The 22,665-nt window shown below is 43.0% G+C and overlaps 2 protein-coding genes across 2 annotated transcripts; one reads left to right on the top strand and one right to left on the bottom strand.

The window, feature by feature from the left end:
• Positions 1-864: 864 nt before the first annotated feature.
• LOC121274894 lies at positions 865-22,623 on the bottom strand. Its single transcript, XM_041182285.1, has 4 exons — positions 22,207-22,623; positions 20,556-20,931; positions 14,708-14,716; positions 865-1,183 (listed from the first exon to the last, which is right to left on the bottom strand). The coding sequence occupies exons 1-4, from the start codon at positions 22,490-22,492 to the stop codon at positions 865-867; spliced, it is 990 nt and encodes a 329-aa protein (XP_041038219.1). The 5' UTR covers positions 22,493-22,623.
• On the top strand, positions 19,193-20,667 carry LOC121274888 (histone H2AX-like). The gene has a single exon (XM_041182279.1). It carries the CDS (start codon positions 19,205-19,207, stop codon positions 19,595-19,597), a length of 393 nt encoding a protein of 130 aa, XP_041038213.1. The 5' UTR covers positions 19,193-19,204; the 3' UTR covers positions 19,598-20,667.
• Positions 22,624-22,665: the final 42 nt, after the last annotated feature.

Below are 22,665 nucleotides of genomic sequence, written 5' to 3'. Positions count from 1 at the left end.
TCAAAGTCTCTTTCACCTATATTCCTCTATGCATGTTTATTACATTGCAAACCGAGTGCCAAGAGCAGAGCTTCAAATTTTCGCTTCTGTTAGAGTCATAATGTTATACAACATAGAAACAGGCTCTACGGTCCATCGTGTCTATGGCGGCCATCAAGCAACTATCTATTCAGACATTCTGTTCGGCCTGTGTTGCAGAATAGAGGTGATTAAGGGTAGTTTTAATTTTCAGGTCTGCAAATCGATAATAGTTTGATTCATGACTGCTGTAGAATCTGATCTGAATATATTCGGCAGCAAGACAGTCAATGTCTGCCTTATAACCCGTCTTGAATTCGGATTCTTTATCTGACTGTTCTGAAACAAGCCAGAATAAAGCTGTTCATTGCAACCTGGAACCAGACAACATGCTACATCGATTCCGGCTGATTCATATAAACCTCCGCTAATGGTAGCTTCCAAGCCCTGAGTGGCGCTAAGGACCCATGAACCGAAAACAATGTGAATAAAAACAGTTAAAATAGAGTGACGAAGGGGAATGCAATGTTTGAGAATAGCTAATTCTGATCAAATTCGACCTTATGTTGGGTACAGCCGTGGTCTTAAGTCAAGTTTGGAATCGAGATTCGGGAGGTTGAAAGGAAGCCAATTTTTGAAAACTGGTTTAAATTAAACCATGGCATTTCTGTGACTCACGATGCTGCTGTGAAAAGTGGACGCATTGGTGGCAAAGCTATACCTCGTAGTAAAAATACAAAGATTACGTACTTCTTCTCCCCTAAAAAGGTCTCCGCTCTCAATGTGAGGTTGTGGGCGGCTCTTAGAAGAGCCTTTGGGTCGTGTTATAGAATCAAGTCGATGTGTTCAGCCGCCGAATCCATAGAGAGTGCGGCCCTGCCGTTTCAGAGCGTACACCACATCCATGGCGGTGACCGTCTTCCGCTTGGCGTGCTCGGTGTAGGTGACAGCATCCCTGATCACATTCTCCAGGAAAACCTTCAGCACCCCGCGGGTCTCCTCGTAGATCAGGCCCGAAATGCGTTTGACACCGCCACGGCGAGCCAGGCGGCGGATGGCCGGTTTGGTGATGCCCTGGATGTTATCGCGAAGCACTTTGCGATGCCGCTTCGCTCCGCCTTTCCCCAGTCCTTTGCCTCCTTTCCCTCTGCCAGACATAATGCTTCTTCAGTCAAATCGCTGCTGAATGAGCGGGGGAGCAGCTTCACTTTCCGCTTTTATACAGCTCGACCCGACCTAGCTGAGAAATGGAGACTTAGAGAGAGAGTGAAGGAGGTGGGCCGAGACAGCCTGAGTGACAGTCAGGGCGATGTCTCTGGTACAACAGCCCATCCTTCTGCCTCCCCGAAATACATTTATTTATAAAATTCTGAAGGGAGCTGTACAGAAAAAAATAAACGTAACAGAAATACTTCAAGATCATAAACCAGCTAGTTCGAAAATTCTAGGTATTAAATCCAATCCTCTCAAAAATATCCTTCCCTCGATACTGAATTTCTATTATGAGTCAAATGTCTGCATCTATTTCAAATTATCTCCTATTCTGTACCAACACACCTCTAGTCTCGCCTCCTACCCCTCCCCTCCACACTGCCAAATGGGATTCAGAAATTCGCTAACATCTCTTCCAACAAATTTAGAGAAACAACAGGTATGGGCCTTTCTTCTCCGCCGATGCTGCCAGACCTGCTGAGTTTTTCCAGGTAATTCTGTTTAGGTATGGGCCTTAGTTGTGAGGCGGACTTTGCAGCGATGCTCACTCTATTGCTGACTCTCACGTTGAAAATGTGAATAAAGAAAAGATAAACATTGAATGCACTCTGACACATCCCGATTAGGGAGCTGTAAGGTCATCCCTGAGTTTTATCGCATAGTTGGGGAGGGGTCAAATGGAGAGTGTGTCAGTGAGTGAGCGGGAAAATGGGATTTACGTGGGAGGAAAACGAAACATTTCCATCTGGAATCTGCTCCTAGCACCGAAATAGGGATCAAATGATCAGGGGATCAGCTCTTTCATGTGAAATGTGGGTGGCTCTGAGAAGAGCCTTTGGGTTCAGAGGTTCACAATTTGCTGGGAGCTTTCCCTTCTTTCCTGCCTTTGTTTATCTCGTTTTGGGCTTGGCCCTGGCTTTGGCCACTTTTTTGACACCCGTCACCTTCTTGGCAGGAGACTTTTTCTTGGGGGCTGCTTTCTTTACCGGCTTTTTTGGAGTTGCCGCCTTCTTGGCTGTTTTCTTGGCTGCTGCTTTCTTGGCTGGGGATTTCTTGGCTGCTGCTTTCTTGGCTGGGGATTTCTTGGCTGCTGCTTTCTTGACAGGTGTTTTCTTGGCCGCTGCTTTCTTTGCCGTCACCTTCTTGGCTGCCGCTTTCTTCACTGGAGATTTCTTGCCAGCTGCTGCCTTCGCCTTATTCCCCACTTTCCCCGGGGCTGTGTTCTTAGGGACTTTGAAGGATCCCGAGGCGCCCGTGCCCTTGACCTGAACCAGGAAGCCATTCGTCACATTCCTCTTGATGCTTTGCTTGATCTGGGAGCCGAGTTTATCCACATCCAGCCCTTTGCCACGCAGCGCCTTCTTGATGGCGGGCAGCGACATTCCCTTGCGATCGCTGCAATCCGCCACAACCTTGAGGATCTGCTCGCCCAGCTTGGGTCCGGCTGCTCCGCTCCGGGGAGCCGCCTTCTTCTTCTTGGGAGCCTTGACCTGGGCGGCAGGAGCGGCTGGAGGAGCCGTTTCGGCGGCTGCGGTGTCGGTCATGTTCCGGTACTCTGCACAGAAAGTGTCTCTGTCAACGTGAACGGGGTGAGAAATGAAGCCGCTGGTGGCGGCACTGAGCAACTTAAAGGCAGCGAGCGGACGGGGCGGAGACAAGCTGCTGTCAGCTCTAGGCTGCTGCTGCCTCTCTGTGTTTCTCTCTCCTCACAAACTCCCCGATTCCATGGAAATTCCGGCTCTCCAGTGTCCCAGACTAAATCCTTCTTATATCTGACATTGTAATGTTTGCTGTCGAAAAAACTTCAACCGAATTGAAAACTCTAATTTCGACTAAAACCGGATTTACTGCCGCTCCTTCACCCGATCGCTGAATTATCCTTTCCTTTTAGACTGAAATCTAGAAAACAACGCAGAAATGCTCTTGAAATCTCACTTTGGGGTTAAGCTGGGGAACAGGGGGAATTTCTGAATGGGAAATATTTTTATTTTAGGCAAGCGGGACTCGGAAATATCATGATCAGAACGGACACACAAACACAGTTTCATTCCTCTGACGCGCACGGCACTTCCAACGCTCTCTTACACAACATTCATATCTCCATCTTCACAGTCTGAAACCACTATCTAATGAAAGGGTCTCAGGAGATAATTACCCCTTTTTTCGAACTTTGATCGCCTCTCTATTAATTTGCTGCATATTGTAAATTCAGAAAAAATAAATCACATGGGACCCGCACATTGTCTGATTCGCAGATTCCATGGAGGAACCAATCATATGCGACTTCAGGGTATTATCTGAACTGCTCACATCAAATATTTATTTCTGGCGACAATATCAATTATCTCCTCCCGGTCCCTCCAGAAATCCCTGTTTATGTTGCTCCTTCAGAACTGACAGTCACAATTTCACAGTTTGCAATGTACTCCTATCGCAACAAACAGAGCGGGGCCAGTTATGCATGAACATGCACTCGCGGATAGTCACGTTCCTGGCAGTGACAGAGATTTTGAGGACACGCTTCGATTTTCTTATTAGAGATAATCAGATGAAATGTCAGACCTGAATTTCTGAGAAGGTGGAGAACACTGACTGTGTCACGAATATTATTGGAGGACGGATCACAGATCAGTATCATTCACAGCACCTGATGTAGAGCGATGGGGTGGCGAAAGTGAGCAAGAGTGTAAAGAGAGAGAGGAAGCAATCGTGAATGAGAGAGAGATAGAGAGTGGGAGTGAGAGACAGAGAGAGTCAGAGTGCGACACAAACAGTTAGGCTAATGCTGTTGTGAGAAATTTAAACCAATTTGGCAGGGGGAGAATGTTAGCAGATTCGGGACACATGAGAATCCAGTAAAACAATCAAGTCAGAGGGAGTACAGCTGCAATAAGTTTCAAGGGAGTAAGGCAAGGCTGGATGGCCTCTACTTTGGTGCCAGGAGTATTGCAGGTAAAACGGATGAGTTAAGGGTTAGGATTGACACGTGGAATTATGACATAGTAGCCATCACTGAGACGTGGTTGAGGGAAGGGCAGGATTGGCAGCTCAACATTCCGGGATATAGCATCTTCAGACGAGACAGGGGAGGCAGGGTGGTCAAAGTGGAGGGCGCGTTGCATTATTAATTAATACTTCAGTTACTTCAGTGAGGATGCGTCTAATGAAGTTTTGATAGTAGGGTTTAGGATTAAACAGGGTCAACCACGTTATTAAGTGTTAATTATAGACTCCCAGATAGTCAGCGGGAAATTGAGGAGCAATTATGTGTACAAGTTGTGGAGGTTTGTGAAACGATAGCAGTAGGGTAATTATATTAGGTGATTTCAACATTCCCAAAATTAATTAGGATAGACATAGTGATAAGGGCTAGGACGGAGTGGATTTCTTGAAATGTGTACAGGAGAACTGTTTAAGTCAATATGTAGAGAGTTCTAAAAGTGATGGTGCATAGCTGGACCTAATTCTGGGGAATGAACACGGACAGGAGGCTGAAGTGTTGGTGGGCGAGCATTTTAGTGATAGCGACCACAACATGGTACAGAGTAAGTTTCTTATGGAAAAAGAAATCGAAAAGTTGGAAGAACAAAATGTTTTGAATTGGGGTAGAGTGGATTTTAGTAAAATAAGGCACGATCTGACCAAAGTAGACTGCGAAGAGTTAGTTGTGGGGAAATCTACAGAGGAACAGTTGGGGGGTGGGGGGGGGGGTTCAAAAATGAAATGGGGAGCCTATATGCTCAACATGTTCCCTCTATGGTGACAGGAAGGATTAACATGCCCAGAGAACTATGGGTGACCAGATATATTCAGGATACGATGAGAAGGAAAAGGGAGGCTTTTAACAGGTACAAAGGGAGCAAATCAGCAGAGGCAATAGTGGAGTATAATAGTGCAGGGTGGAGCTTAAGAAGGCTAAAAGGAGAACAAAGAGGGGATATGAGAAAGCTCTGGTTGGTCAAAGTAGGGAAAATCCAAAGATATTCTATAAGTATATGAATGGGAAGGGTATAACCAGGGAAAAAGTAAAACCCATATGGGACCAACTGGGCAATCTATGGGTGGAGCCAGAGGAAAGAGCTAGAGCCTTGAATGAATACTTCAAATCCATCATCACATAAGCGAATGAGGATGAAGTTGTCTAACTAGGCGAAAGAGTTTGCAAGGTTCATAAGCAAATTGATATCTGGAGTGACAAGGCATTGGAGGTGTTGGCAGGCTTAAAAGTGGACAAATATTCCAGTTCCAGATGATTTTTGTCCCAAACTGCAGAGGGAAGCAAGGGAGGTGATGACAGCGGCTCTGACCCGAATTTTTAATTCCACTCTGGGCACGGTGGTGGTGCCCGAGGACTGGAGAACAGCTAATGTGGTTTTGCTTTTAAGAAGGGTTGTGGAGATAAGCTACCGAACAAGAGGCTAGTGATTTTCATGTCAGTGGGAGGTAAACTATTGGAGAAATTTCTGAAGCAGAATAATTATCTGCACTTGGAGAGGCAAGGTTTGATTAGGGATATTAAGCATTTCATTGTCAGTGGCAGATCATCCCTAACAAATTTGTTTGACTTTTTTGAGGAGGTGACGAGGTGTGTAGATGAGGGTAGTGCAGTTGATGTAGTTCATATGCTTTTCAGCAAAGCATTTGACAAGCTCACACATGGGAGACTTATAAATAAGAACAATGCACATGGGATTAAAGATAATTTGATAAGGCAGATTCAAAATTGGCCTAGTTGTGGGAGGCAGAGAATGATGACAGAAGGATGCTTTAGTGATTGGAAGCCAGTGCCCAGTGGCACACCAAAGGGATATGTTCCCAGTCCCCTAATATTTTTCATTTATACAAAGGACATAGATGACTATGAGGGGGGTAGGATTATTAAGTTTGCGGATGACACAATGATTGGCCGGGTGTTTGAAAGTGGGGTTGAGTGTCTTGGGCTACAGGAAGATATAGATGGGATGGTCAAAAGGGCAGATAAGTGGCAGATGGAACTTAACCCTCAAAATTGTGAGGATATATAATTTTGAAGGAGTAATTTGACAAAGCTGTATTCAATGAATGGCATGGCACTAGGAAGTTCTGAGGAAGAAAGGGACTTTGGCTTGTATGTCCATAGATTTCTGATGGCGGAGGGGCATGTTAGTGAGGTGTTGAAAAAGGCAGATCTGAAAATTGCCTTTATCAATCAGGGCATAGATTACAAAGGTAGGGATGTCATGTTGGAGTTGTATAGAATCTTGGTGTGGCCACAGCTGGAATACTTTATGCAGTTCTGGTCGCCAAATTAAATGAAGGATGTGATTGCACTGAAGGGGTGCAGAGGAGATTGACAGGATGTTGCCTTGGGATGAAATATTTAAGTTATGAAGAGAGGACGGATAGACTTGCGTTGTTTACGTTGGAGCAGAGAAGACTGAGCGGTGACCTGATCGAGGTGTACAAGGTTATGAGAGGCATGGACAGGGTGCATAGGGAGCAGTTGCTCCCCTTAGTTGAAGGGTCAGTCACAAAAGGGCATAAGTTCAAAGTGAGGGTCTGGAAGTTTAGGGAGGATGTGTGGAAAAACTTTTTTTACCCAGAGGGTGGTGAGGATCTGGAATACGCAGCCTGGGAGGGTGGTAGAGGCAGGTTGCCTCACATCCTTTAAAAAGTTCCTGGATGAGCACTTGGCACGTCATAACATTCAAGGTGCCAATTTATGGTAAATGGGATTAGGTTGGTAGGACAGGTGTTTCTCATGTGTCTGTGAAGACTCGTGGCTACGAAGGGCCTATTTTGCATTTTGGTTCTGTGATTCTGTGTGAGAGAGATAACGAGAGAGAGAATAGTCTCTCTGTGCCCAACATGTGTCAACATAACAGCGACTGGTCCTCAAATCTATCATCGGATGAAGGCAGACACATTCTCAGCGTTTCGATAGAATTTGCGCACATCACAATTAATAATTGTGTTGCAAATACCGGCTTGAACCATAGAGGGATATACTTCTCTTGAAATAGTTCAGTGAATGATAATGAGTCCTGGAATGATATTGTTGACTGATGAGGGAATTTTGAGCAAGTTGAATTATAATCATTGGAACTTCGAAGATTGGCAGGTTTTCTTTTTGAAACACCGAAGATTCTGAACCTGATCGGTAAAATTAATTTAAAACTGACAGCAGGGAGATTTCACGCGATTCAGCTCCAGCTAATACTGGTCCAGAGGCAGGCGCATTTCTATCACACAAAGAGGAAAATGCCAGAGAGTGAGGTGAATAGTATCTGAAATGTAACGTTCGATAACCTCTGGAGCTCTCTGGAATAATTCGCCAAAAAATGTTCAATATGAAACTAAGTGATTGACAGTTTCAATCTGTTTCTATTAAACTGGGTTCTTTGAGATCAGATATGAACTTCTGCGCGGTCACAGCAAACACGTAGATTTACTGGTATAAAGGCAACATTCTGCGGATGCTGGAAATCTGAAACAAAATCAAAAAATACTGGGAAACTTCATCAGGTCCGACACCATCTGTGGGGACAAAGACAGTCTTCCTCTGCACAGATATAGTCAGATCTGCTGAGTTTTTCCAGCATTTTTTGTTTTTTTTTTGCTTCATATATTCACTGGGCGGATTGATTTCCTAAACCGGTGAATGAACAGCAAAGATGCTGCAGGGAACGATATAACTTTGAACTTCATACAGGCATCGCCCACCTGCCTAAAACTCTGCCCGTTCCACATAGCCCCAGTAGTGATGCTCAAGTTGGAGAACATAGACTGAGGGGAAGAGCAAAAGATCTTGCATCTGTGACGTCAATTCCAGATAAGCGCTTGCGCATTGCGGTGTTTTAGTTTCTCAGACATAACTTGAAGAGCGCATGCGCTTCCTTTCTCCACGTCCCTGCCATTGAAAGCTTTTCACTCAGTGAGGGGGAGACCTTTGTTTCAAACAGATAGAAATGGAAATATTAGCGCCCGGGTAAGCGAGTAAACAGCGTTCTGATTCCAGCAGTGCAGCGGTTTGTTAGAGCAGAAACACAAATCAACATTGACTCGGGGTCAGTTCGAGGAGAACTGGGGGCTGTTTGTAAGAGGCGGAGCGAAGCGGGAGCGAGTTCCGGAGCTTGGAGTGAGCGGGTGGACGGGGAGAGGCCTTTCTGGGGCTGAGGGAGACAGAACCTGAGGAAGCTGCAATTGAAAACTATTGGGATTTTCTCTCCTCAATGCTGTAATGTATATTCCTAGTATAGCGGCTGATTCATGCAACTTCTCGGCATTTGGACATTGAACAGGCGCACAGTGAGGATAGGGAACAATCATGTAAATATCACCTATCGCAGGGACCAGCTTTTCAAGTGATAAGTGTTATAGAAACATTGTAGCAGCGGCTGTTGGTTTCAGTTGACGGCTCTTACAATGGGAGCTGGAGATTGAAAGCTGACCTGCATCAATGTCTCTGTCCCCTTGGGTAGTGACATCCTTGGAGCAGGACAGGTCAGGATTGTTTCTGAATGTCACACAGTTGTTGGAAAAGTACCAAAGCAGGGTGCTTAAGTGGAATCAGATATTGTACTATTTTATTTTTCCTTATGATTTGTGGAGCATTATAAAAATTGATTCTCAGTTAACAGTTTACATTGATCTAAGTTCTTTCAAATGCCTCCGCTGATCTTGAGTTACAAGAGATATGTTTCTTCCTCTAGGCAAGTACATGAAGGGGTCAGTTTCAAGCTGATGATTCCCCCAGCCAAATTAAAATGCAGCCGTCTCCATCTAACTGACAGCAGGTATGATATTACTCACAGAATGCTGAGATACAGACAGAACATCATTTCCACCATGACCACGAACAGTATTATACAGAGTAAAATTGAAATCATACCAGATACATGTGCTCAATTCAATAGTAAAACACTCAGAGGCGGTCGGGGTTGAGGATATGGTTGGAATAATCACATTACACTCCTACTCAGTACCTTTGAATGGCAGGTCCACCAATTTCAGTCCAAACTCACAGCCATTATCAGATTGAAGTGTACTCCATGCATGTCACAAGAATGGAACATTGGCTGCAATTTAAATATCAGGTAATAAAGCTGATTGAAATTTACACAATTAATCAATGAATGTACCCAACATTCAAAAAGCAACACATTACATTTAATACCAAGGATCTCATACAATACCATACTTTTATTTTATACATTCCTGAGATGTGGACTTTGCAGGCTGGGCCTGCATTTAATTGCAAATGAGAAGGCAGTGGTGAGCTGATTTCTTGAACCACTGCAGTCCCTGTGGTGTAGGCACACCCACAGTTCTGTGGGATGGATTTTCAGGATTCTGCCCCAGCAATAGTAGCATATTTCCAAGTCAGAAAGGTGAGTGCCCTGGATGGGAACTTCCAGGTGATGGTACTTTCATCTCTCTGCTGCCCTTCTCCTTCAGGGTCAACATGGCTAATTTTGCCATTGTCAGTGACCTCTTTGTAGCCTTTGTTAGAATTGAGTGGCTAGCTAGGCCATTTCAGATGGCATTTAAGTGTGAGTCTAGAGTCACATGTACAATGATGACAGATTTCCTTCTCTAAAGGATATTAATGAACCAGAAGGGTTTTTTTTTACCACAATCGACAATGGTTTCATGGTGATCATTAATTCAAATCATACTTTTATTGATTTCAAATTCCATGATCTCCCGTGGCAGGATTCAAACCCAGAGCATTACCATGTGTCTCCAGATTACCAGCCCAATGTCAATGCAACTATGCCATGCTCAGGTTTCCGATACTGACACAAACAACAGGAAAATGAATCACACTAACATATCACAAAATTACAGATACAGAATAAAATCTGCACATCTACATACCAGTAACGGATAGGCTATGAGTAAAATATGCATGACATGTCAGAAACAATCAATGTAAGATGCATCTTCACAATTCAGGCAGAGGCATGTGCAGAATGGTAGCCACAAGTGCATTACAGAGTGTCAACGATACAGAGTAAAGCCCAAAATCAATTACAAACATTTATAAAATAAAACACACAGTCACACAGCAGCAAACAACTAGGTGCATTTTGAAATCCCCATGCACAGACAGGGAATGAATAAACCCCATCGTAAGATGTTAAAAAGTCAAAGATTCAGTGTGATCACACATTCACATATTGTAATATCAACAGTGCACAAGAATAAATTTCTCCCATAGGAAAGAGTGGCAGGCAAACACACACACACACACAAACACAGATGCACAGACACACACTCACCAGCAATCTCATAATGATATGACATTAGGCTACCATCTCCCCTTGTGCACCAGGGACAAGGTACTGATTCGCCAGCTAAAATAATGATGCAGCCCTCTGCTTCGAATGGACATGGGCACATTATTGTTCAAAGAACACAGCAGAACAGCAGTTCCTCATCACAGAGAGCAGGAATCAGATTCACTTTGATCTTAAGTTTCAGGTAGATGTGTCCAATGCAACATTCAAATACAACAGGAGAGAGATAGTATTTATCCCCAGTTCACACTCACTGAGCACCACAGAATGGTCGGTCCATCAATCTCACTCCAAAACTACTAATATTATCAGATTAACAGGCAGGTCATTAATTTCAGAAGAGTGCAGTCTTAGCCACAGATAGACCAACTGACTGAAATGCACAAAATTATCCTAAGAATTTATTGTGGGATCTCAAAAAGAACAGATTGAATTTCCCCTCCAAAAATCTCATGCAAAATCAGGAATAAAGAAAAATGTAATTTTAATTAATACAGCATGAATACCCAATACATGCCAGGTCAATATTCTAACTGTGATTCAAAATGTTAAATCATTACAAAATGAATCAATCAGGTATGACATACACAGCATGTGAGTTCAGGTGTCTCGTTATCATTCAAAATTACTTTTCCCAATTTGAAGCCTGAATGCTACACCTTAGCTGACTCAAAACAAATGAATAAAATCTGTCTTTGAGAAATGAATTTTTAATATTTAAAGCCACATCAGAGCTGGGAAACAATACTGGATTAATGCATGGAGGAAATAGTTTTCACAAATATGCGTGGGATACATATTATGTACAGAACATAACTGAGATTTAGGGAATTAATTTCAGAAAAACTGACATTCACAGTGTAGACACTTAAATTTCACTAAAATTAATTTCAAAGCTGCATTCTGTACCAGAGAAATTCAAATGGCAAATGATCCGTGCACACTCCCACACAAACACTCACACACTCGCAGGCTCATGCAATAACACACAGACAAACATGCAAGGCAAACACACACACTCATAACATACTAATATCACATATTCACACACCATCTGTTAAATACAAAGACAAACAAGCACCTAAACATGCACAGGTGCACAAACTTACACACTGGCCTTCACACACACACTCGCACAAACACACATATGCATTAACAAATGCACACAGAAACAAACTTGCACTTTCTCTGCCACACACTCATGCAAATATTCACAAACATGGTCACCTAGAGACACAAACACTCATACACAAGCACACAAATACTATAAAACACGGAAATGGAATGGCCAAAAGTTCATGAATGTCAAACATGGACATACATACACATACACACAGCATACACTGACACACGCAGACAAGAAGCATCTGTCAGTACATACATGGAATTTTGATAATACATTCCTGCACCTGCATACTTGTTCTCAGTGATTGGTGTGCATGGGAACCCAGCTCCCTTTTTAGTTGAACAATTCCTAATCTATCACCATTTATATAATACTCTGCCATGCTGTCTTTTCAACTGATGTGGATAACTTCACACTAATAGGTGGTGGTTCACAGGAGCTTTACTAGATAGTTACCTGGAATAAGAGGTTTTTCTCATAAAGAAATGATGGACAGACTGGGTTTGCTCCACTGGGGCTTGGAAGAGTGAGGGGTGATTGATTGAATTATACAAGATCCTGAATGGCCTTGAGAATGTGGACATCAAGAGGATGTTTCCAGAATTATGGGTCACTTTTTTTAAATTAGAGGTCACCCTTTTTGGGGCAGATTGACAATATTTTTTTTCTCGCTCCGGGAGTTGTGTGACTTTGGAAATCAATGCCTCAGACAGCAATAGAGGTAGGGTGGTTGAGAGTTTTAAGGCAGAGTTAGATAGATTCTTAATAGGTAAGTTAATCAAAGGTTATCGGGGTTAGATGTTTTTGTGGGAATTGAAACACAAAGAGATCAGCCATGATCTTACTCAATGGTGAGACTGGCTCGAGATGCCAGATGGTCTACTTCTGTTCCTATTTCTTCTGTTCTTATATTGTAATCGACATTCTACAGCATCTGCCTTGTGTTTACCCACTCAATCAACTTGTCTAAATTGCCTTGAAAGATCTTGGAATCCTGCTCACCACTCACATTCCCACCAAGTTTCATGTTGTCAGCAAACCTGGAAATAATACATTTGGTTTTCTCAGGTAAATTATTGTAATAGATTGTGAATAGCTGGGGCCAAAACACTGATCCCTTCACTACTCCATGGAGTCATTATCTATCACTCCAAATAAGATCCATTGATTCCTACTCTTTGTTTCCTGTCTGCTAACCAATTCTCAATCCATGCCAATATATTTATGCCAATCCCATGTTCTTTCATTTTCCACACTAACCTCTTGTGGGATTTTATCAGAAGCTTTCTGAAAATCCAAATCCACCACATCCACCGGATTTTCCTTATTTCTCCTGCTGGTGGAATCAATAACACACACGCAGACTTGAAAGGGTCAGGTCCAAATAAAACCGAGGCTTACATACCAGAGTCTCTCAGCTACAGGTTAAATTGAAGACTATCATGTGAGAAGTGGTTAATAAAAAAAAAAACTCATGCAGAATTGGATAGGTACAGAATGAAGCAATGATGCGATTTCCTAAACTGATGTGGACCGATCAGCTGGCACTTTCATACATTGGAAACTGCCAGATAGAGAGAAAAGTCCAGTCAGTCATAACAGAGAGTACATAATAACATAACATTAACTAAGAGAATGAGTAAACCTTAGTTTGGCTTAAAATGGATTAATAGGTATAGAATGTAGTTGACACTCATACAAAAGAACTGATAATTTGAAGGTATCTTCACATTTAAATGTCAGAAACTGAGAGGTAGACTCAAACACACGATGACCCATTTGACACACAATAACCCAATGTAATATTCACATTCACACACCACACACATTCCAAACATTGACAAATGCCAAGAAAAACCCATATTCACATGTCAGTTATGAACAGATGCATTTCAGAATAAAAACTCACATTCGCATGCTACATACTGACGAATAGAGGGGGAGAGAAAATAAAAAAAAACACCCATCTCTTTCAAGCAACGAACTGCCACATAATAAAATAAATGCCCACACTCCAGAAATTCACAGGGTCTGTCTAACACTGGCACCCATTTACCAGGAACTGACAGAGATCGTGGTAAAAAGTCATTTTTCCACTCCCCGGAGAACTAGAGGGAGAGGAGGGGCGGGGTTTTGCGTTGGGTGGTGAGCTGTTGGTGAGGAATCTAATTCACGTACCTGAATAAGCACACAGCTGTATAGAACTCAACATCAAAAAACTGGTAAGTAACCAAAAAGACACAGTCTCTTATGTCAAAATATCTGACAGGTATTGAATAAAGAGCGCACTCACACAGCAACGGTCAACACGCGCAGTGACAGGAAACTCAAAGACCGTCAATTACAAGTCAATATCTATCTTCCTTGCTTGAAAACAACAGATATGGCATAAAACACATACTTGAATCCCAGTGACCGAGAAATACCCAGTTAGGGTGAATATTGCATTACAGAAGCCATCAAGTGCAGAACAAAACACATTGTGACGATCTGTATGGAGTGGAAGCAGTTGACCGCTGTCGTAGTCTTTTTAACAGAGGTGAGCTTGGCCAGGTTCACGTGCAGCATCAGGCCTATTGTTTTCCAGATGTTTGATCAGAAAAGGCCAGATCCAAGTTATAGTGAACTGCTGCCATCTGCTGGCAGCGGATGAGCTATGCAACAACATACGGATTCAGCAGAAGCACTTTAAATTGGATGATGTAATGGGGAAATGAGAGAATCATATATATGCAATGAAGTATATCAATCAAATTCAAAACTGCAACACTCTATAGTGTGATGTGTTCCTACATGCAGATGGTGTAGCGTAGGATAGAGTCTGATGTTCCGGCAAGGATTAACATATCTGCCTTACAAGCAGTTGACCATAGTTTGATAACCACCTGTTGCAGTGGATGTATATTGATCAATCTGTCAATGCAACTCAGAGAACAAGTCCCTGCACAGAAGGATAACGATTTAAAAAAAAGATCAATTAGGATGATCATTCATGCATTTCTAATGTGAAATTCGGCTTCGGTGTGCTGCCGAATTCATAAAGCAGATATTGACAAGTACAGTGAATAACATAACAGCACTCTCATAGGTGGGAGTGAAAGATACAGAAGAAAGCTGGATTCCCGTAACCGGGGCAGACCCTTACACTGTAAAAACACAGACACATGCCAGATATAGAGAGCGGAGTAGAATAAAATCATTTTTCCATATCCAACTTTTCACAGTGGGAAGAGATTGAGTACAGAGAAATCTAATGTTAATAGATAGAGCAAAATCACACCTCAAAATGTATCAAAATCTGTAAGTTGCTGATTAAAATATAACATCACGTAGCAAAGACCAAGAGATACATCTGGCGGAGCTGTGGGGATTGTAAGGGTCGGGGGAGGTCCAGGCTTACACACTGAATTGAAAGCTGCAATGTGAACAACACACTCAAGCAACACAGGCTGACATATTCACAGCAAAATCGACAATGACCGACAAGATGTGTGCCGGCATAGAGAATCGTCATACAAGAATATGATCAACATAGAGTGAACCACACCTTCTTATAACAGGGATTGACAGCAAATGATTAAATTTGCACTCATTTAAACATAACCTGACTTTCAGCATTATTTTTCCATGCTCACATTTCCGACCCCGATGCAAACAACAGGGAAATGAATCACACTGATATATCACAAAATTACAGATAGAGAATAAAATCTGCACATCCACATACCTGTAACTGAGGGGCAATAAGTAAAATATGCATTATATGTCAGAAACAATGAATGTAAGATGTATGCTCACAAATCAGGCACAGACAGGTGCTGAGTAATAGCCACAAGTGCATTACAGAGAGTCAAAGATACAGAGTAAAGCCCAGAATCAATTAAAAACATTTATAAAGCAAAACTCACAGTCACACAGCAGCAAATAATTAGGTGCATTTTAAAACCCCATTCACAGAAAGGAAACGAATAAATCCCATGTTAAGATGTTAAAAAGTGAAAGATACAGTGTGACTCCACATTCACATATCGTTATATAATACTGCAGAAGGAAAAATTTTCTCCAAAAACTAAAGATGGGCAGGTAAATGCACACACACACACACACAAGCACACACACTCACCTGCAATCTCATAATGATATAATTTAGTGCCACCAACTCCCCTTGTGCACTAGCACCAAGGTATCGATTCCTCATCTAAAATAATCATGCAACCCTATGCTTCAAATGGACATAGGCAAATTTATTGCTCAGAGTAGGAACAGAACAGCAGTTCCATGTTTAAATCTGCAAAACAGCCGGGAAACAGCAATAGATTAATGCATTGAAGAAATAGATTTCACACATATGCAAGGGAAACATATGAAGTACAGATGAAATCTACACATGTATGATAATGGAGTCATCTACACAGAGCACAAATTTGAGGTACACAATCAGTACAATAATTGAGATATATGGAATTAATTCCAACACAGCTGATGGTCAGAGGGTTGACACTTAAATTTCATTAAAATTAATTCCATAATTGCATTCTGTACCAGAGAAAGACAAATGAGAAATGGGGCCTGCACACTCCCACACAAACACTCACACACTCGTAGGCTCATGCACTAACACACACAGACACAAATGCAAAGCAAACACACACTGACAGACACTCATACCTAAACAGACTTGCGCAAGATCTCTTGCATACATACACAAACACACGAACACACAAACTTAAACACAGGCAACCACAGGATCTCACACACACTTACAAACACACATGCATAAACAGATGCACACAGTAACAAAATTGCACTTGCTTTCCCACGCACACACTCGCTGATATTCACAAACATTCACACCTACAGACACAAACCCTCGCACATACACAAGAACATGAAAACACTGAAGCACAGAAATGGAATGGCCAAAAGTTCATGAATGTCAATCATTCACACAAACACAAACACACACACAACATCTGTGAGTATATACACAGACCTTTGACAGTAACTAAGCAAATAAGTGCTTGGTTGGTAGCTGAGGAGCAGATATTACTCATACACATACACAGCTGCAAATTTGCAGGAACATATACATTGCAATTAAACTGTTGACACTTAGTCAAATGTAATAAGATAGTGAGACACAACTGATTAGTTTCAGGTTAAGATTCTGTTCCAGTTACCTAATTTACAAAAATAGAAAAATAAAAATCACTAATAACACACAAAAATAAGTCACATTCACATAAATACGGCTGACATAAATAATACACATACAAGACACTGATAGATATAAAATAATTTTCTTCAGGACATCCAAGAGATAGAAAGTTATTGAGTGAAATCACACTCAAATATTAGTAGCTGACTGGCATGAAATTAAACAAAAAACAGACTATAATGGAAAATGGGAGATATTATTGGAAATACATTTCAGAAAACAAAAATATATTAATACCTAACTTACAAAATACATATTGACTAGTAGAGGGAATAAATTAGCACCTAAACTATTTACCCTCTATCCTGAGATTGTGACCCCTTGTTCTATACCCCCAGCCAGAGGAAACTTCATCCATGTATCCAAATCGTTTTACAAATGTGCCGTTTTACAAATGTGCCGGTGGGATTTTCAATATTGAATAAAACAATATAATGGATTTTGGCCATTCTATTTCCGTGTTTCATTGTATTTGCGTGCTTGTGTGTGAGTGTTTGTGTCTCTAGGTGAGCATGTTTGTGAATATTTGCATGAGTGTGTGGGAGAGACTATAATGGAAAATGGGAGATATTAGTGGAAATACATTTCAGAAAACAAAAATATATTAAAACCTAACTTACGAAATACATATTGACTAGTAGAGGGAAAAAAATTAGCACCTAAACTATTTACCCTCTATCCTGAGATTGTGACCCCTTGTTCTTGACCCCTAGCCAGAGGAAACTTCATCCATGTATCCAAATCGTTTTACAAATGTATCGTTTTACAAATGTGCCGGTGGGATTTTCAATATTGAATAAAACAATATAATGGATTTTGGCCATTCTATTTCCGTGTTTCATTGTATTTGCGTGCTTGTGTGTGAGTGTTTGTGTCTCTAGGTGAGCATGTTTGTGAATATTTGCATGAGTGTGTGGGAGAGACTATAATGGAAAATGGGAGATATTAGTGGAAATACATTTCAGAAAACAAAAATATATTAAAACCTAACTTACGAAATACATATTGACTAGTAGAGGAAAAAAAAATTAGCACCTAAACTATTTACCCTCTATCCTGAGATTGTGACCCCTTGTTCTTGACCCCCAGCCAGAGGAAACTTCATCCATGTATCCAAATCGTTTTACAAATGTATCGTTTTACAAATGTGCCGGTGGGATTTTCAATATTGAATAAAACAAAGGATTGGAATCTCTTAAATTGGAGTCTTGAATTTCCATTTGATGTCAGTTACATGAAACTCCACGCTCCCAATTAGAAACTAACAGAGATAAAAACAAAAAAACTGCGGATGCTGGAAATCCAAAACAAAAACAGAATTACCTGGAAAAACTCAGCAGGTCTGGCAGCATCGGCGGAGAAGAAAAGAGTTGACGTTTCGAGTCCTCATGACCCTTCGACAGAACTTGAGTTCGAGTCCAGGAAAGAGCTGAAATATAAGCTGGTTTAAGGTGTGTGTGTGGGGGGCGGAGAGATAGAGAGACAGAGAGGTGGAGGGGGTTGGTGTGGTTGTAGCGACAAACAAGCAGTGATAGAAGCAGATCATCAAAAGATGTCAACAACAATAGTACAATAGAACACATAGGTGTTAAAGTTAAAGTTGGTGATATTATCTAAACGAATGTGCTAATTAAGAATGGATGGTAGGGCACTCAAGGTATAGCTCTAGTGGGTTTTTTTTTATATAATGGAAATAGGTGGGAAAAGGAAAATCTTTATAATTTATTGGGAAAAAAAAAAGAAGGGGGAAACAGAAAGGGGGTGGGGATGGGGGAGGGGACTCACGACCTAAAGTTGTTGAATTCAATATTCAGTCCGGAAGGCTGTAAAGTCCCTAGTCGGAAGATGAGGTGTTGTTCCTCCAGTTTGCGTTGGGCTTCACTGGAACAATGCAGCAAGCCAAGGACAGACATGTGGGCAAGAGAGCAGGGTGGAGTGTTAAAATGGCAAGCGACAGGGAGGTTACAGGTAAACTGCAGACCAGACAAATTAGAGAGAGGTTGAGTGAAAATTACATTCTTAGACTGAAAACTGAATTAGCGATTAGGATTTCAGTGCGATTTATCTTTTGATTTATTTTTTGGCGGTAGTTTCAAATATGAAATATTTAAACGGTTAGTAACTGACGATTTGGCGCTCTTTCTTTCCGAATTCAATTTCGTAGCGAAACCAGATTGGTGAGTCAAGCAGAGATCTGATTGGCAATATGAAGAATCTGACGATTTTAATACGAACATGACACTTAACCAATCAGCTGTGAGCGCACCACCATTCCTCCTGAGGGTATAAGAGAACTGAAAGAAGGCGGATATCAGCATTCTCTGTGAAAGTGTGTGTGAGATTGTTACAATGTCTGGAAGAGGAAAGACTGGTGGGAAAGCTCGTTCCAAGGCCAGGTCTCGCTCTTCCCGGGCCGGACTGCAGTTCCCGGTGGGCCGCGTTCACAGGCTGCTGAGGAAGGGTAACTACGCTGAGCGTGTGGGTGCCGGAGCCCCGGTCTATCTGGCCGCCGTGCTGGAGTACCTGACGGCTGAAATCCTCGAGCTGGCCGGCAACGCGGCCCGGGACAACAAGAAGACCCGCATCATCCCCAGGCACCTGCAGCTGGCCGTCCGCAACGACGAGGAGCTGAACAAGCTGCTGGGAGGGGTGACCATCGCTCAGGGCGGGGTGCTGCCTAATATCCAGGCCGTGCTACTGCCCAAGAAGTCCGGCGCCTCTGCAGCCACCAAGACCAAGTGAAGCGACCATTCTTTAAACTGAGAACCCAAAGGCTCTTTTCAGAGCCACTCACTTAATCGGTGAAAGGGGCGACCTGTTGTCTATCCGGATGTGCGATAACATCCCTATCGATTCTGAATGAGATATTTCTAATGTGATCTGTGAAAGAGCTGGTTACAACGAGACTCTGGTGCTGTTGCCTTATCCAGACATCAGGAGTCTCTGCTGCATCTATATATGACCAATTGTCAATGTTCAGAAAGACGTTCTTTAATATTTAACTCGTCCCATTTCTAATTAAATGATGTGAAATTACATACACATATAAACAGAATCCACTCAAAACCCCAAATGCAACAGAGGGAGTGAACCGGGTAAACAAAATGAATGAAAATTAATTGTCGGTCTGAGGGTTTTAGGAGCTGGAGCTTTTAATAAGACGTCGCTGCTCTCGCTGACCGACTAGGCGGCGTTTTAAAAGAGCCTTCGTTGCAAGTGGAACTGAATCCGGGTTTTAGTGCATGTGTGAACATTCCGATCGCTTCGCAATGAAAACATTTCTGATGATATCTGTGAACGGGTGGGTTAGAGTGAGACGCATCCTGCTAGCACTCTTACTTGTTACGGACATCAGCTCCATCTATTTATGCCCAAACTCTTCTATTAGGGAAAACGTTCCCATATCATTAAAATAATCGCCTTTGAAATGACCTCAGATCGTCTGAAACATCCGGTAAAGGGAACAAAGGACAATTACCGGTTTACAAAGTGAGGAAAATAAATTGTAGGCCTGAGACGCTAAAGTGCTGGTGTGGTTAAGAGATGGCAGCTCTTTCTCTGACCGACTTGGTGGCTCTTAAAAGAGCCTTTGTCTCACTTGGTGCTGAGGTGGGGTGTTTAGGCGCGCTCCCCGCGGATACGGCGCGCCAGCTGGATGTCTTTGGGCATGATGGTGACCCGCTTGGCGTGGATTGCGCACAGGTTGGTGTCCTCAAAGAGCCCCACCAGGTAAGCCTCGCTGGCCTCCTGCAGGGCCATAACGGCCGAGCTCTGGAAGCGCAGGTCGGTCTTGAAGTCCTGAGCGATCTCCCGCACGAGGCGCTGGAAGGGCAGTTTGCGGATCAGCAGCTCGGTGGATTTCTGGTAGCGGCGGATCTCCCGCAGAGCCACAGTGCCGGGCCTGTAGCGATGGGGCTTCTTCACGCCGCCCGTGGCTGGAGCGCTCTTGCGGGCAGCTTTGGTCGCCAGCTGCTTGCGGGGAGCTTTCCCTCCGGTCGACTTGCGCGCTGTCTGCTTGGTCCTGGCCATGATAACAAACGCTGTGGAACACAGACTCTGAGAATGATGAAGCCGCTCTGTGTCTGTCTATTTAAGACATTGTCCGTCACCTCCCTCCTGTCCTGATTGGATGCAGCGCAATCCCGCCGAGAAATTTGAAAAGAGCAGCGGGGCTGCATGGATTTCTGGGCCCTGATTGGTGGAGCAGCAACTGGCAGTTCATCAATTTCATAATGCCCGCCAATTTCAGAGGGACGAGTAACTGACATTAAAATAATCCTTGATTGAAGGCAGATAAAATAAATCTGAATGGACAAATATCACAAGGTCTCAATGTTTGCGACTCCCATTTCGGTCCCAGCTGCGACTTCCTGCTTTTGAACACGGATTAAATTCTCATTCATTCCCTGATCGGTTTGCAGCAGTCTGGTGTTAAATTCCCACTGATGGGCGGAATTCTGGGTCTCACATATAAAACTGATCAACGTTATCGGTTTATTCATGTCAAAGATGTTACAGAGGGAATGGCTTGGCTCTCGTTTTATGGCTTGGGGAAGCGATGTGGGTGGGCGGCTTGCGCACTCTAAATCAAATTTATCTCTAAGTTTATATATTTGAACTATCTTCCACAATATTCGTAAATGCATCTTCACAGTCCAAACCATGCACAAAAAGCACGCATTCCACTTGACCCTTCCGTCCGTCCTGGGATGCAGAATCGAGGTGATTAATTGTAGTTATATTTTTCCATCAGCCATACAATATTCCCCTTACATTCCGTCTTAAATTCGGATTATTTCGTTGATCGTTCTGAAACAAGCCAGAATAAAGCTCTGTTCAGTGCTTCCTGGAACTAGACAACATGCTATATCGATACAGGCTGATCCATATAAAGCACGTATATAGGTACCTCCCAGGTCCTATCATGTTTCAAAGACCCAGGAACAGATGGCGAAAAAGACAGGGTGAAGATGGTGCGATGAAGCCAAAATGATGTGTCTCAAATAGTTAGTCCTGATCAAAGAATAAGAAATGATGACCTTTATCGTGTGAACTCGGTGTCAGTTTGGGAGCTGTCGTATTCCTCAGTCAAGCTTTGAATCGAGTTTCGGCACTTATAAAGGAAGCGAATTCCTGAAAACGAATTAAACCATTAATTTTGTTTGACTCACGATTATAGTGTTAATGAAAAATGCGCAGATGACAAAGCTGTGTATTTATCTAGATTTTCCCTCTCCCGCTCTGAGGTCACTTGCTCTCAATGTGAGGTTGTGGGCGGCTCTTAGAAGAGCCTTTGGGTTGTGTTATAGAGTCAGGTCGATTTGTTCAGCCGCCGAATCCGTAGAGAGTGCGGCCTTGGCGTTTCAGAGCGTACACCACATCCATGGCGGTGACCGTCTTCCGCTTGGCGTGCTCGGTGTAGGTGACAGCATCCCTGATCACATTCTCCAGGAAAACCTTCAGCACCCCGCGGGTCTCCTCGTAGATCAGGCCTGAAATGCGCTTGACACCGCCACGGCGAGCCAGGCGGCGGATGGCCGGTTTGGTGATGCCCTGGATGTTATCGCGAAGCACTTTGCGGTGCCGCTTTGCTCCGCCTTTCCCCAGTCCTTTGCCTCCTTTCCCTCTGCCAGACATGATGCTTCTTCAGTCAAATCGTTGCTGAATGAGTGGGGGAGCTGTTTCACGTTCCGCTTTTATACAGCCCGCCCCGACCTGGCTGAGAAACGGAGAGTCAGAGAGAGAGAGAGAGAGAGAGAGAGAGAGAGAGGCGGGCTGAGACAGCCTGAGTGACAGTCAGGGCAATGTCT

The sequence above is a fragment of the Carcharodon carcharias genome, assembly GCF_017639515.1.
Source record: "Carcharodon carcharias isolate sCarCar2 chromosome 39 unlocalized genomic scaffold, sCarCar2.pri SUPER_39_unloc_1, whole genome shotgun sequence".
Taxonomy (NCBI): Eukaryota; Metazoa; Chordata; class Chondrichthyes; order Lamniformes; family Lamnidae; genus Carcharodon; species Carcharodon carcharias.
This window is presented reverse-complemented; position numbering and strand designations above follow the sequence as displayed.